This window comes from Carica papaya, chromosome 5, assembly GCF_054855325.1.
Source record: "Carica papaya isolate Zhongbai chromosome 5, ASM5485532v1, whole genome shotgun sequence".
In the NCBI taxonomy this organism is placed as follows: Eukaryota; Viridiplantae; Streptophyta; class Magnoliopsida; order Brassicales; family Caricaceae; genus Carica; species Carica papaya.
The window spans coordinates 43,657,329-43,674,434 of NC_142313.1; the positions used below are offsets into that span (position 1 = coordinate 43,657,329).

Sequence of the window (17,106 nt, forward strand, 5' to 3'; positions counted from 1 at the left end):
TTCCTTTAAACAAATCTATGATATATTTTTGTTGGGAGATTAACTTCCTTGACTTTGGAGAGGTCTCTTCTATTTTAAAAAAATATTTTAACTTCTCTAGTTATTTAATTTCGAACTTCCTAGCAATGCATTACTTGAAAGCTACTTTTTCGTCTTTATCGTTTGTTATAACAAGTATATCATTCACATATACTAGGGGGATAGTGACTCCTCTCGAATTTAAGTGCTTAATAAATAGGGTGTAGTCTCCCTAACTTTGTTTATACCCCATGGATAACATTACTTTTACAAATCTACCAAACTATATATGAAGAGATTGTTTAAATATATATGGTGCCTTTTTTCAATTTGCATACTCAATTCCTTCCTACTCCTACAGTAAACTTGAGAAAAAATCTCTACGTAAATTTCTTCTCCAATTGAACTTAGCATTTATAGACAGTATGATATGTATCGTATTCATCTTTATAATAGGTGCAAATTTTTTTTGGTAGTTAATCTCACAGGTCCAAGTATATTGTTTGTCTGCCAATCTTGCCTTACATCTTCTATTGTTCCATTGAACTTGTAACAGTGAATACTCATTTCAAGCCTACCGGTCTTTCTCTTTGCAAGTCCATTACTTCCCATTTATAGCATTTTTCTATTTCTCATTAGGGAACACCTCATATAGTATTTAAAAATAAATAATGTAAAGGCTTGTAAGAAACTTTTTGTAAGATGGAGAACATTTTTTAAGGGATAAAAAATTTGAAACAGAATAGTGGGATGCTTAGTGCATGCTCTCGTCCCTTTTCTAAATGCAATAGGTACATTAGTGTTCGACTCAGATTCTTGAACTTGTTTTAAATCAGATTCTAAGTTCTTCCTTCTTGAATACCTCGAAAAACCATGGGTTTAGCTTGGGTTCAGGTTTAGGTTCATTTCTTGGAGGTACGGGTTTATGTTCACTTTGCGGGCACCAGGTTTTTATTGGCATAAGCATTATAGATTGTACTCTTCATAAGTAAGGGAAGATAAAAAAAAAAAAATAGGTTAAAGAAGCGTTGATTCTCCTTATTTTCTAGTATAGTCTCCCCCGAAAGATAAGAATTATCATAAAAAGATTTTATCTCAATATATGTGATATCAACTGATACAAATAAAAAATTTTGATCATGAGATTGTAACATTTGTAATCTTTTTGGGTGGATGAATATCTCAACAAACATACCTTATGGTTGTAGAATCAAGGCTCCCTCTTTGTGATTAATGTATGTGAACATAAGTAACACACCCAAAGACCTAAGAAACAAAGTTATTGAAAACTCATACCTCAAGAAAAAATGAGCAAGAACTCCTATAGGACTACGAAGGTCTGGAATTCGAGATGGTAACTGGTTGATCAGGTAGGTGGCAACTCACATTAATACATTTTACACTTACTTAAAAAAAAACAAAATTTCTCCTAATATTGTTTAGGAACACAGTTCTGAAATTAAAAAAAAAAAAATCGAGTAGCAGTAAACAAGTAGTTTTTTTTCATTATACTACTTTATTTTGTTGTGAAGTATAAACATATAAATACTCATCAATAATTTATTTATTTTTTTTAAATGACAATTTTTCGTCAAAGTAATTTTTAGAATTACTAGTTCTGAAATATTTCATTTTTTCTCCAAATTGCGTAGGGATCATTAGTATTAACCTCAGAGAAATATATAAATGTTTTCATCTTTAGACTTCAATTGAAAAAACCAAGTTCCCTGAATATCAATTATCAATAAATGAGACAAACTGTTGACCTCAAAAATAGAAATATTTGAGAGAATCCAAACATCACAATAAATTAAGATAAAAAGAAAATTACTTCTTCATTACAAGAGAGAAAAATTACAAGTTGAAGTTTGCCTGTTCATGTACATCGCAACGTAATTTTTCATTATTAGAATCAAAAAACAAAAAAGGAAATATAACCTTGAGATAGAGAAAGAATGGTGTTCTAATCTTCTCCAATATAGCCATTATATGTCTAATGTGCCGATGGGGAGGGTGGTCCTGAATTTCACAATGATCTAGCACATCCGATCATCTTTCCCAATATTTGGTCCTAAAATTTACAATAACAATGAGAAAAAATCACTTTACAACTAAAATCTTGAGATAATTTACTTACTGAAATAAAGTTTGTGCATAGTCGATAAAAAAGGAGTACATCAATAAAAGTAAAGCGAGAGGTTACACTGGTCAATAAACCCTCAGTAGTGATAATTTTTCTATTACTATAACATGGAGTATAGGTATTAAAAACTTTAGACGTGTTTCTCATATGGTTGGTATCACATGAATCCACAATTCATAACATACGAAAATGTTTCTTTCATTCATTTAAATCATGAGAAATAGAAAATGTACTTAAATGTGCCAAGAGTCCACAACATTTGGGTTTTTTCAAGCACTCGAGTCGTGTCTCAGACATTCAATTTCTATTTTAAAATCGCTAAGGTCTAGAGCCTTTTCTTCTCTGTGGATCGGCAAGTGTGCCTATCCATGAGTCTTCTGGAAATTATTCTTGTATCCTCATTCTTTAATGAAGGTACTAGGTTTTTTGTTAGAAGCATACAAAAGATTTTTCCCTTTTTCTCTGCCAGTAACTGATATTTTCACTGTGATTTAGTTCTTTATGCGGTTTGGGGCCTTTGGTTATCATTGCGAAACCCTTAGTGGTGCAGGATTCAAGTATAACCCTTCTTCTACTTTCCTTTATGCTAACTAATGATATCACTTCATTCAAGGATGATATCTCTTATTTTCCCAACATCTAAATTCTCACCTCATCATATTCTTCATTGAGTCCTACCATAAATTGGTTCCTTACCGTTGCTGCATAGATTCATTTTCTAGGATTAAGCATATAACAGTATAGTAGTGAGCTCCTGGAGAAGAAGCTTGGGATTCATTGCAGGAGGGTGATGGAGAACTAACACCACGATGGTCTCATGGGAGCAGTTCACAAGCATCTATGTTGAACATTTTTTAGATTCGACATAGATGCATGAGAACCTGGTATAACGAAACTGTTGATCTTCAAATTTCGGATTCAAAATAGAACATTCTATGTAGAACATCAAGGACTCTACTTGGTGTGCTTCAAATGTGGTTGCTATGGACACAGTAGTGAGAATTGTCAACTAACTAAAGCTTCTTCTTCATCTATCACATGTATGGTAAGCAGCCACCAGAGCCAGCGGTAGAGAGAAGAACAAATGAGGGTGGCAAATTCAGCTCGTGGATGGTGGTGCAAAAAAAGGAAAGCCGGCTAGATTAGGCAACAAAACAAGGAAAGGAATGATCGAAGATTACAATTAACAAGAATCACAGAGACAATAACCACTTTAGGAAACCTGAAATCAACTTTAGGAAACTGAAAGAGAGAGATCTACTCAAGGCGAGTCCAACACTAAATAGAGAGACTCCAAAATCACGACTTCACCGCCGAGCCATTATGGGTTTCCAAAAGCATGGCTTCACAAATAAAATAAATAAATAAAAGAAGAACAGAGAATAGTGTTATGAGTATACCTCTTGAATTCATGAAGTTTTATAAGCACCAAGTAGTCTTTCCACGTACTTTCCTAAAACATCCACCTCCAGGTTCACCTTCTGACCAACTTTCTTCAATGGAAGCACCACATGCTTCTGCGTATAACCCACCAGCATGATATTAAAACAACTCTCATCATCAAACACGTTCAACACAGTCAAGCTAGTCCCGTCAATGGCTATGGATCCTTTAGGCACTATAAACTGCAGTAAACTTTTCTCCGTTTTGATTTTGACCCACAACCCATCTCCCTCCATCTCCATCCCCACGATCTCCCCTGTTCCGTCCACGTGGCCCTGCATAAAATGCCCGCCAACTCGGTCAACGGACCTCAACGCGCGCTCCAGATTGACCTTCCAACCTGGTTCGAGCTCTACCAGTGCGGTTGTTCTCAACGTTTCGGGGGATAATCCGATGGTGAATTCGTTCAATCTTTTGTCGAAATCCGTTACTGTCATGCAAGCTCCGTTGACGGCGATGCTGTCGCCGAGTTTCACGCCGTCGAGGACGGTGTTTGCGTGGATTTTCAGATCGAATCCACCGTGATCGGCGACACCCAGTTGCTTGACCTCGCCCATTTCTTCGACAATTCCAGTGAAAAGGCAACGAGTTGAGGAGTTGCTATGGTGTTTGATGGTGGGCTTTTGATTTGCATGGCCGGCGGTGAAGAGGGAGAGAGTGGATTGCTTGAAAATCGGAGTAAACTTGAAATGGGTTTTGGGTGTTGTGGTTAGGAGATTGAAGATTTGAGGTTTTGGTGAGCTGGATTTTGGTACTTTGGAGAGTGAGTTCAAGGAAGGAGAAACTGCCATTTTCTGTTTATTTCTGGAGAAAATCAACGAGCCAACAGTCCTTGGTTTTGCACTCTGTAGCACGAGATTTAAAACCCTCTGAAATAAAACACTTCGTCACTGAAACATGTTGATTGAAGAAAAAAAAATCATTTGTGATCACATCATCTACCAATCCTCCCCAGGCTGTAATGCAGAGTGCGTCAGCGATGGCAGCTTATGGGGCCACATGCAATTTACTAACCATGCAGGACAGCATGAGCTGCACCATGTTCTAAATTAGATAAACTAAGTTATTTCAAATTAGACTTCTGACAGTTCTGAACCATGCCATTCTCACACACTGAAATTTCTTGTCTAAAAAAACGGTGCTTCAACAGTTTATTTATTTATAAAATGACAAAAAGAAATGTCTTGTAAGAGAAATGAACATATGGATTTAATGCTCTGCGTCTTTTTTTATCCATTTATATTAAATACTTCCAAATAGTCTGACTCAGTCTGAACTTAACCGGGTTTCAACTCATTAACATCAGCTCTTCAGTTTCATTCCAGTTCTTTTATATTTTCTTGGCAACCAAACAGCCTACCAAAGAACAGAGAGGGGGAAGAGAGACATGAGAGAGCTAAGATGAGGAAGGATTAGGACTAAGAGAGGAGAGAAATTTGTGTTTGGTAAGTGAGAAAATGAGTAGAAAGACAGAAAAAAATGAAACAAATTGGCAAAGAAAAACTAGTTTTGTTTTCCCTTTCCTGTTCTCTTAGAGTAATTTTCTTAATTGTCCTTTTTTTTTATTTTTAATTATATTTGGTTTTTAACATTTTTTATTTATTTTAATGTTTTTCATTTTATTAGAAAAAAAATACAATAATTATATTATATTTTAATATTTTAAAAATAATTTTAATCAATAAATTAATAATAATTTTATTTTTATTAATTTAATTAACTAATTAAAATCATTAAATTAACATTACTATTACATTAATTAATTAGTTAAAACATCTAAATATTTTGAACTTTTTCTATTAGAAAATAAAAACAAATTAGATATTTAAAATAAAAAAAAAAATAAAACTGAAATTGTAACAAGTATCATATTTGAAAATTAATTTTTTTATTTATCCTAAAAATATTTTAAAAATTAATTTCTTAATTTACCTTAAAAATTATTAGTTGAACACCTTTCTTGATATTTTGTGTATAAGAAACTTATAAATGATGTATATTTTGTTATTTATAGCTTTACCCACATCAAAAAAAGACATCCTAGTGTGTGTATATGTGTGTGTGTGTATATATATATATATATATTAAAACATTTGAAATTATTATTTTAAAAAATTAGCAAATAGTTCAAATGCTGATTGAGAAAATAAACAGTTATCTTTACAAGAAAAAAGTAATTATTATATATTTATTGTCAACTTTACATAGATTTAAAAAGTAAATGAGATTTAAAAAATAAGAACCTACATTAAATAAAGTGCTTATTTCTTATATTCTTAAAATAAGTTTCAGACTTACAAACAAATTCTTATATTTATTTCAAACATAGACTTGCAAAGATAATCTACTCCTGCATTTCCTCCTCTGTTATTAGCTAATAGTGAGTGATGGTGAAGTGAATCGAAAAGCTCTGCTGTTTAGGAAGACGATGTTTGATTCATCTTTCCTAGGACAACTCAAACCATTTGTAGCATTTCATAATAATTCAACAACTTCGAAAATTTATGCAGTAATCTAACGTTAATGATGTTAGAAACGATAACCTCCGAAACACCATCGTTAGAACCTCGTAGGTAAGGTAAGAACATCGAGCCTAATGTAACAAAAACCTTAAAGCACTTAAAAGAAGGAAGACAACAACTATATATCTATAAGCAAGGTCTCCTCTTTTCCATTTCCCTGCTATAAGAGATATATCTACACATTATAAATGAGCAGTTCCAGATCAAGGTTCAAACCCAGAGCGAATATCTTAATAAGTTTAACCAGAACGATGTAGGAAACTGAAGCCAAGAAATCCCAGAACAAGCCAGATAATCAAAACCTAACCAATTTAACCATGGTTTGGCTTTTTACAAAACCTCCTTGATTCCTCCCATCGACTTTAATGTGTGGGGTGGGAAATTTGGGAATTTACTAAAAATATCTAACAGAATCCTCTTTTCTAAACAAATCATATGGACCCATAAGACTTTGAGCTCAATCTTAAACCAAGGGACAAAAGCCAATGTGAGTCCAGAATCCAGATTATCAAAGATAAAAACAGAGCAGTTCCATGACCTTCCTAAATTCTCAAAGATCAAATTTTGTGTTGGAAGCTGGACAATTCAATTTTATGTTCAAAACTTCAAAGAAAAGATAAAACAAGGGAGATCCACTCTAACTGAATCATCAATGTGAAGAAGAAAAATGCAGATGGGTTGATATCTCTGGAATAGTATGGTCATTCATTTCAAAAATATGTTTTGGAATATCTATCAGAATAATGGAAGCACTGTAGCACCCCATACAATAAGCCTATGTATGGTTTGAAAGTGTTAATTTCTGTAGTAAGAATAAGAAATAGAGTTGAAAAAGAATAGCAGAGATAGGATAAGGTAGAATGAGAACAGCATTTCTAAATCCATTTTCAATCCAAGCTAGTAGAAGTCTTATTCTTACCTAGCCATATACAAATAAAACATCAATCCATAAGAACTTCAAGGTAAAACTGGAATGTCAAGGCCATTCTAGTAACTTGGTAAAAGAACAGAAATGTCGTTGAACCAAACACACAAGTATAAATATGCTGCGATAACTTGACAGTGAGATTAGAGGAAGCTGTCAAAAGTATGTAGTAAATATGACATGAGGTTTCCTTACTGGAGATTTAATAACTCAAAGTTCAACTCTCACCCATCTTGAGAAAATGTAAAGCAAAATTGTTTACATCATATAGATTAACCAATATTTACATCATATAGATTAACCAAGATCCATGTAAAACTGCAAAAGATCTTTATAGATTAACCAATATATTTTTACTACAAATTCTTCTACCTAAATTGGTAAACTACATTTTGGAAATACTATTCATCCACCTTTTAACACCAAAAGTTTTAAAAAAGAATAATCATCTGATTATTAAAAAAAAAAAAAAACACAATCCAGCCTCTCTACAAAACCAACATTCATGTCTGATTATACAACTCAGGCTCCTTGTCATCTGGTGAATGAATTCTTTCCTTGTGAAAAAATGCAACTCAAGAAATTCATGCTTCAATAAACTAAATTTACCACAAACAACAACATCAATGGCACAGTAAAATCAAAAGCCAGAAAACCAGTTACCTCATTACCTTCATTAACCTTTCATGGAGGAAAGCAATCTTTCCACGTACTTCCCCAAAATATCCACCTCCAGATTCACCTTCTGCCCAACTTTCTTCAATGGAATCACTACATGCTGCTGCGTGTAAGCAACCAGCATGAAGTTAAACCAACTCCCGTCATCACAGACGTCCACAACCGTCAAGCTAGTCCCATCAACGGCTATAAACCCTTTAGGCACCACGTACTGCAATATACTCTTGTCAGCTTTGACTTTGACCCACAAAGAATCTCCTTCCACTTCCATCGAAACTATCTCCCCCGTCCCATCAACATGCCCCTGCACGAAATGCCCGCCCATCCGGTCCACCGGTCGGACCGCTCGTTCTAGATTGACCAACGAACCCGGTTCGAGCTCTACCAACGAGGTTTTCCTCAACGTTTCGGGGGATAATCCGACGGTGAATTCGTTCAATTGGGTGTCGAATTCCGTCACCGTCAGGCAGGTTCCATTGACGGCGATGCTGTCGCCGAGTTTCACGTCCTCGAGGATAGTCTTCGCGTGGATTTTCAGGTCGAACCCGCCATGATCGACGACACCAAGTTGCTTGATTTCGCCCATTTCTTCGACGATGCCTGTGAAAAGACACCGGATTGTGGATTTCCGAAGGGGATTGATGGTGGGTTTTGCATTACAGGTGCGGGTGGTGAAGAGGGAGAGAGGGGATGGCTTGAGAACTGGAGAAAATTTGAGATGGGTTTTGGGGTTTGTGGTTAAGAGACTGAAGATTTGGGTTTTTGGTGGGGAGGGTTTTGGGATTTTGGAGAACGAGTTCAGCGAAAATGTGAGCGCCATTTTTGTTTGGATTGAGGGGAAATTTCCAGGCTTTTGCAACGCTGGCCGGTACTCCTTGGCTCCAAATCATTATAATTTTATATAAGGCTAAATTATAAATTTTTTCTCTTGTTATTTCTAGGGTTGTGAATTTAATCCATGAAGAACCTTTACATTAAATTAAATTTAAAATTTTTAGTTTCAGTTCAATCTTTGTGAGCAACTACGGAGTTTGTATAATTAGTTATATCCTCGGACTCGGTTAGTATAAGTATTTACTAAATAAATACTTACATACTACTTTAAAAAGTAGAGAACAAAATTATGGTTATGCTAAAATATTCTTACCTAATTAGCACAGCCAGCCCTTTTCTTAACCTGGATTCAAACTTTCCTCTTTTAAACAGTTGTTGAGGTGTACATACATTAGGTTACCCACATAAGAAAAAGACTTTCAATAAGAAGACAAAAATGATTTGCTTATACAATTCAAAGTCCAAGCATAGTAGATAAAAGTAGAATTACTTGTAGGTAGACTGTGATTGAGAATCTCAACTAACAACACAAAACCAACATTTATATCTTCATGCTAATGCCATGCCTTTATTCTCCTCCTCACAAACAATTCCACATATATATGTATGTGGGTGTGTGTGTATAGACTTTGTGTATTCTCAAACTAGTTTTCTGCAATACCCACCAAGTGTTTTGTAAAAATTTAAACACCCATCAATGTCTAAAACCAAGAGGATATGCACCCTTCTGCTAAGACTCATGGCCTTCGCCGCCACTCTATCAGCAACCATTATCATGGCTACTAGCCATCAAACAGCTTCTTTCTTTGCAGTGTCCCTTGAAGCAAAATACAGTGACACACCGGCATTCAGGTAAGTTCTCTGATTGTCTTTCTCGGATAGGCCTGTGTCTGATATTCGTGAATTAGGCATCCAAATCTGCAATACCAAAATCATGTGGTAACAAGCAATGTTAATATTGATTCATGTACTTGGTCAATGTGAGGTTAACATTCTATGGTAGTATTTTTTGTTATTTTGAAATGAGTTGTGAGATTTTCTTTTTGGTGTATGTAGGTACTTTATGATTGCCAATGCCATTGTGAGTGTATATGGTTTTCTGGTTCTGTTTCTTCCCACAGACAGCATGCTCTGGCGATTGGTTGTTGCCTTGGATTTGGTAATTATACACAACCTGAAATTCTCTTCTCTTTTCTCTTGCAAGGCTTATTTCCTGTTATACAAACCCAATCATGCAGTTATGTGTTTATTTTACTTGAAATAAACAATCATGCATCTGTTTATACGCATATATATATGTACATATGCGTATTTTATATTGCTGCTTTTTACCAAGCTGTAAAACGAACCAGGTCAAAGAGGAGTTTTTGCTTCCAGGCCATTGTTAGGCCATTGCTGGAACCCCATTTGAAAGGGTGCTCCAATGACACTCAATGCCACTTGACCTGAGTAGCTCAGATAAGAAATAACATACTTTTTTTTCGGGATATATACCCTAAAAGCACCTGCATTTTTTTCAAAATTCATATTAACTGCTGCAATAATTTTTTGTTCAAATACAACCTGTATTTTCAAATTTGTCTAAACTAATCTTTATCGTTAACAATGTATCATTTAACACCATTTAATAGATATCTACATGGCAAATGAGTGGCTACATAGATATTTTCAGAAGTCATATGGAAAATGAAATTTCGTGCGTGAAAGATAGAAGAAAGGGAAGAAAATAAAAACTGCAAGCATAGCAGCCATGCTGACAACGTTTTCAAAAGTGGTCAGTGTGCCAGTCACATCGCAAACATGCTAGTTGTTTTTTAAAATATAATGTCTACTTGGCAACGTCGTCTGCCACATGATAATCTATTAAACAATGTTAAATACACTGTTAACAATGGGGGCTAATTTAGACATGAAAATATGAGTTTGTATTTGAAACAAAAATTATTATAGGAGCCAATATAGATTTGTTGAAAAGTACAGGTACTTTGGGTATCTATCCCCTTCTTTTTCCCCTCAGCTCTATATAAAAAAACCCATAACTCAGACAGAAAAGACATTAAAATGGAGAATAGTATTAACCACTCAACCAAAAAAAAGAAAGAGAGAAGTACTAACCTTACAACCAAGAAAAAGTCAAGAAAATATTGTGCATAAAAATAGCTATATATATATACAAAGAAAATCATGAAACTCTTAAAGTACATCACCATATTTTCTGGTAATCTTGGACGTGACTGCGAATTACTGTCAGTGTTATTGACTTATAGTAATTATTAGTTAATTGATATCATCTGGTGTGCAGGTTTTCACAATGTTACTGACTTCAAGCATCTCAGCAGCATTAGCAATAGCTCAAGTGGGAAAGAAAGGGAATGCTAATGCAGGATGGTTGCCCATCTGTGGGCAAGTGCCAAAATACTGTCACCAAGTAACAGGAGCTTTAGCTGCTGGCTTCATTGGAGTTGTCATACACATGCTTCTCCTCCTTTATTCAATCCATACTGTTCTAAATCCACTTCTTGTTCAAAAGACCTAAATCTCTCTCTCTCTCTCTCTCTCTGACTTAATTAAAAGGGCCCTTTTTATTATATAGCTCTCAATGATGGAATTCAGTTTTATCTCATCTTCTTTGTTTTGTAATTTTCTCGTGTTTTGCTTCTTCTTCTTGATTTCCTCAAGCCTTTGATGGTTTAATCTCTGTGTCACTTTTTTGGCTTCTGTTTGGTGATTTTCATATGGAGAAAGTATAGTCACATCCTTAAATTTTGAGCCTAATTACAGTTCAATCAATGAATTCTAATCCAAAGGCAACATCAGCTGTATATTTTTCAAAAAATAATCTATAAGATACAGATTCACCCATGTGATTTCACTCTATTGCAATTTAAATTCAACTTCTGTTTTTTCTTACACACTGTCATTAGAAATTTATAAGCTAAAGTATTACAATGCATAACTAAACTATAATGATGCCCAATCTATTGTCGACTTTCAAGACATTGCACTTTGCAATAACAGCATAGTGAGTTAGGGTTTTTCACCAAAGTCAAACCCATCACAATCCCTTAGAAAACCTCACCATCTACTGTCGGTTAACAGGCTGATGAGCTGTGAACCGAAAGGCAACAAGTTATTACAGAGGATCACATAATTGTTTGCAGTTACATAAAAGGGTCTCATGATATAATTATGGACAAGTTTTTTAACATAAAACAGTTATTATTAACAGCTAACTGAGTTACATCAAAACTCTATCTCAACAAGGGTAGTGGTGCCAATTTCCACATGTTCATCATGATAACCATATCCATTTCAACAGAATGGACTATCAAAATCTGTTAAAGGTTCCCAGTTCCTCTAATCTCTCATTTTTCTAAACCAATCACAACAGAGAATGTAGCTGGGATGAGGCTCTTTTATTACAACTCAATTACTCGAGTTTGAATCTATCCCTACCTTGTGGGGGAAAAAAAAAAAGGAGAGAGACTCTTCCACCACATGGTAAAGGAATAATTGCAAGTCTGGGAGAGAATTTATCAGATAGACAAAAGAATTTTGTGAAGGGTGCAAGAAGCAGTACTATATGAATATCATACAATTTTAATATCAAAATCACTCAGCAAACTGCAATTCGGCTTATCAGGGGGAGTGTATATATAAAGTTTCTTGATCAAAACATTAGTACTCAAAGCACACAGTTCTAATTTACGGGCACAAAATTGGGCTAAACAAAAAATAATTCAATATTAAACAGCACAGAAATCTTGCGGAAAATCAGGCTGCTAACTAAAATTCAAAATAATTACAAAAAACTTTGTTCTTAACTGGACTAATATTATGTTACCTTGGCTTGCTCCACCATAATTTTCCTTGAAGAAACAAAGCTTTCTACACGTGTAGTTGCTCCAAGAAAATTTTGCATAATAACGGCTTCTTCTTCCTCCTCCTCCTCCTCCTCCGGATCTTCTCCAACATACCAGATCTATAGAAAAAGTAAGTTCAGGTGGCAGATGAATCCATTCAAATTCCTAGCTAGTAAGCTTGAAACCCTAGATGTTCTTAGCATTTTGCAAGCTTTTTCACCCTCGCCGATGGTCACAGCAATTCTTGAGACCTTCTCGTCGCTGTCGCTGTCGCTGTCGGCCATTGTTTTCCTGCCTGTGCGTGCTCCACCGTACGGTAACCCATCACGGTAAATTTATAGGTTTCTTTCTTGTCGTTTCACTCCAATTTTGTAAATAAAATTACTTCTACAAGACTTTATATATGTTAATTTTTTTTAATTTTTTTTTATATAAATCTCAAATTAAGGAATTATATTTAAAATTTATTAATATATAATTCCGTAATTTAATAAATCTTACGTATTTAATTTTGTAAATATGTTAACACATAATTTCTTAATAAAATTTTATAAATATAATTCATTAATTTAACATTTACATTTAAATTTTTTCAATAAAATAACATACCTATAGAATAAGTATAAAATAATTTAATAATACGTATAATGTAACACATAAGTTCAAAAATTTAGTTCGGAATAATTTTACATTAATAATATATTCCATTAAAATAATTTAATCTTATCTTTTTATTTTATTTTTACAAAAATTTTGAGAAAAATAAATTTATAGATGAAATTGAAAACAATTTTAAAAAAATAATTGAAATTATGAATAAGAAATTGTATTTTTGAAAAAAAAAAATTTAAACATAGGGTAAAATCGTAAAAAAAAAAATACGGTCACGTTAGCAACAACAGTAAGTCAAAACACACCGCGTGGCGGACACACTGACATCGATTCCACGCGAGAGGCGACGTGGGCGATCCATATGGCAGTGAATCCAACGGCCCAGATCGCATCTCGCATGCACGGATGCCCTAAATGTGTTTCCTCTTCAGGCACGATCAAACGGTCAAATTTAATCTAATCATACGATCCAGATTCATTTATCAAATGAAAGAGATCCAATGAACAAGAGAAGACCCTGTGTCCCTGCACAGACGGCCTAGATCGATTTGAGGAGAGTGAGATAAACGGTTAGGATGGAATAGGTGAAATCAACGGTTGGGATGTGAAGTTGGGATAGGAATAAAAAGTGGGCAGTCGATTGTGTGAGAGAGAGGAGTGAACGAGAGGTATCGTGAGGACGAGAACGGAGCTTGTGGATGTATGGGTGTGGTGTAGGGACTACCATAATCGTGTCGAGTTGGTAAGGTGCTATGGTTAAAACAAATGGGTAGAGTGCAAGTCTGTTATGTGGTTGGAGAATGAGGGGCTAACAGTAATGTAGCACCCGGAAAGGAGGAGAAAAAAAAAAAAAAAAAAAAAAAAAAGGGCGGCCACGTCAGCAGCCACGTCAGCAGGCCCAGTCAGCAGGCCCAGCCAACCAGGGCCTGCCACGTGGCAAGACCGCGTCACTCCAAAAGGAGCCACGTTGGCGATCCGCGTGGGTGCGATCCGACGGCCCAGATCAATCACGCGATCGGACGGCCCAGATTCAATCGCACGGACGGCCCAGATTCAATCAAAAACGAACGGCCCAGATTAAAACAAAATGAACGGCTGTGATCAAAAGGCAAGGGGTTATAAATAGAACCCCCACACCAGACCACAAACCCTAGCCGCCAGCCGCTCGCCGGAGAAGACGAACCAGAGGCCGACCGCCGCCACCCGCCGCCACTCGCCGCCGCACCGGGGAAATTTCCGACCGCCGATCGAGGTAAATTTCATACCCCCGACTCGTTTTTCCCCACTGATTCCTCCTATGGCCAAATCGAAACCGAAATCCCGGCCAAACGGCCGGAATACGCGGCCGAAGCCCAGCGGCGCCGCCGCGCCCCCTCTCGGTTTTTGCCTCCGACGAGGCCCTTCCCGGCCTCCGTTCGATGCAATTTTTATATCACCGTGATCACCATTCTTTTCTCTACAGGTTGACCGGAGCCGAATCACCAAAACACGAACCTCGCCGGAGAGCCGCTGCACCCGAGAGCACCGCCGCCGGTAAGCTCCGTTTTTCCGTGATTTTTTGGCCCCCCGAGGGCCCTAGGGCTGTTTTCTGACAAGGACCAATGCGAGTGTGGCCGAATTCGGCCGAAAACGGCCGAAAACAGTCAACCCGAGGCGACTCGCCGCCGCCAGCGGCGGCGCCGTCGCCGGAGCACGGCGGAGCCGCCGTGCCGGAGTTGCGATTTGGTCCGAAAGGGGCCCTGGGCCTAATTTGGATTTTTTTTGGAACATGTGCAGGTACTGTTAGTGTGTTTCAGTTCCCCGGGAAAAATTCAGGGAAAATTAGGGAAGGCCTGCAGGCGCACTGTGAATCGTATTCGGATCTCGAAAACAAGTAAGGACCCCTCACCCTATTTCCTATCACGGTATTAAAGTTCAAAATAATAAAACGGTATTTCTTGAATTAACGCATGTGTGAAATTGCTTAAGGTTGCTAATGGAGCCCGAGTCTAGTGTGATTGATGATTTACTGTTATTTGGCCTGTTTTACAGCTTTAAATGCATTATGGGGTTTGATGTGTTCATTTTATAGTTTCGAATGCACATATTACTGTTTTATTAATTATGGGTTGAATGACTGAAGAACTGATACTGTATGTTGTCTGTTCGGCATGAATTACGATTTGCTTGTTTAAATGTGAATTGATGATGCTTATTGAGGAAAAAGGGAAATGAAACATTGTATAGACTGATAATTGTATGATGGGGTCAGCCTGACTAGATATCCTGGGAGATGGTGGACGGACCGGGTCCGTAGGGAACCCTACCGGGATTGTGGTCTCACATACCGGACGGGGTATGGAGATCTTATGGTTTTGGCGCCCATACCGGACGGGGTATGGGGACGGCCCGTTTCACCCTCATACCGGACGGGGTATTGAGGTTTATGGTTTTGGCGCCCATACCGGACGGGGTATGGGGACGGCCCGTTTCACCCTCATACCGGACGGGGTATTGAGGTTTATGGTTTTGGCGCCCATACCGGACGGGGTATGGGGACGGTCCTGGAAACTGATTATGAATGTTAAAGGTTAACGGGTAGCGGAACCCCTATGGACCCCCACGGATACTAGTAGGCTGGTAAATGAGAAAAGGATATGTTGTACAATGATTGAATTACAAGAGGCGTGATAAGTGTTATGTTTTACAGCTTAGATTATTCAATGATTATGATGATGTTATTGTTTTTCTCATATTGTTTTCATAAATTCCACCAAGGTAAGTGGATGGTAAAAGTTTTATTATTGATAAAAGGTTTTATTGTAAATTATGCTCCATTGGTCTTTTGTGTTTTTTCTACCCACCTTTACCTCCGTGACGGTGAGATATCGTGATGTTCTTACTGGGCTAGTGTAGCTCACTCCTTATTTAACCATTTCAGATCAGGAAGACATGGTTCCCGAGCCCGTTCCGCAGGAGGACGACGAAGGGGATACCTAGAGACTCTGTAGTCATACTCATAGTTTTATTTTCGAGTTTCTCTCTTAGTTAGTTTAATCTTTTATATTTTAAGTACGTTTCTGGTTTTTCGTGTAAGGGATGTTAACTGAAATTTTGATATCGCTTCCGCATTTGATATATTCAAATACTCATTTCATTTTAATATTTACGGGGCCGTTACAAGTAAAGGGTTAGGTGGGATTAGGAGGGAGTAGTGTTGTCATTTAATAGTTATCAAAGGAGGAAAACAAAATGAAGAAAAATGATAGTAGGGAAGGAGGTCATTTAATTGTCATTCATAAGTTTTAGTTTCAAATTTCATTTTATTGGGCTATATACATTCATTACTTACATTTCATATACTTTAAGGCGAAAACGAAAATGGAAAGCTTATCAATGGAACACTGGGTTTACAAGTAGTAATATACTCGCAATATTAGAATAGTGTTGGAATTTTTATGTGTATGGTGATAATTGAAGAGTTTCTTTTTGAAGTAATGGATAGATGTGATTTGATTTGAGAATTATAAATATTTTGTTTGGAGTAAAATAATGAATAATATACAATTTTATAATAAAAATCGTTTAGAGGTGTCACAAAATAAGTATAAAGAAATTTAATAATTTATGTAATATTATGAATTTTATAAATATAATTCCTTTAATTTTATAATTATTATTTGTTTATATTATAAAAATATTCATTTAAATTATAATTCGTTAATAAAAAAATAAATATCATATTTTTTAAAAAAATTAAAAATTAAATCAAAATTTTAAACTACTAGTAATTATTTTAAATAAAAAAAATTAAAAGTCACATAACATTTTATTTATTTTAAAAATGTAATTAGCTCTCTATGAATAATTTAACTTATCAAAAAATAAATTTTCACAAATTTTTTATATTTATAGAAAAAAAATTATGTAATGATTTAATATTATTAATTAAAAATATTAAACCATTTAATTTTTTTTAAAAAAAGATATTCAACGATAAATTATTTTCTAGTAAAATAACTAATACGATTATACTTTTTGTCATAAAACAAACAATAAAAAAAATTATTATTTTTTTTCTAAAAAACA

At 35.7% G+C, this 17,106-nt stretch overlaps 3 protein-coding genes across 4 annotated transcripts; 1 reads left to right on the forward strand and 2 right to left on the reverse strand.

Moving 5' to 3' along the window:
- Positions 1-1,828: 1,828 nt before the first annotated feature.
- On the reverse strand, positions 1,829-7,857 carry LOC110816956 (riboflavin synthase-like). Its single transcript, XM_022045339.2, has 3 exons — positions 7,723-7,857; positions 3,562-4,473; positions 1,829-2,089 (listed from the first exon to the last, which is right to left on the reverse strand). Exons 1-2 carry the CDS (start codon positions 7,726-7,728, stop codon positions 3,571-3,573), a joined length of 909 nt encoding a protein of 302 aa, XP_021901031.1. The 5' UTR covers positions 7,729-7,857; the 3' UTR covers positions 1,829-2,089; positions 3,562-3,570.
- Positions 1,829-8,614, reverse strand: LOC110816957 (riboflavin synthase-like). 2 transcript variants are annotated; one of them, XM_022045340.2, is made up of 2 exons: positions 7,723-8,614; positions 1,829-2,089 (listed from the first exon to the last, which is right to left on the reverse strand). In XM_022045340.2, exon 1 carries the CDS (start codon positions 8,547-8,549, stop codon positions 7,728-7,730), a length of 822 nt encoding a protein of 273 aa, XP_021901032.1. In that variant the 5' UTR covers positions 8,550-8,614; the 3' UTR covers positions 1,829-2,089; positions 7,723-7,727. The 2 variants fall into 2 exon arrangements, with proteins under 2 accessions (XP_021901032.1, XP_021901033.1); XM_022045341.2 differs by having other exon boundaries at positions 7,715-8,614.
- Positions 8,615-8,892: 278 nt separating this feature from the next.
- On the forward strand, positions 8,893-11,257 carry LOC110817021 (CASP-like protein 1C1). The gene is made up of 3 exons (XM_022045411.2): positions 8,893-9,415; positions 9,620-9,722; positions 10,866-11,257. Exons 1-3 carry the CDS (start codon positions 9,261-9,263, stop codon positions 11,097-11,099), a joined length of 492 nt encoding a protein of 163 aa, XP_021901103.1. The 5' UTR covers positions 8,893-9,260; the 3' UTR covers positions 11,100-11,257.
- The last annotated feature ends 5,849 nt before the right edge of the window (positions 11,258-17,106 follow it).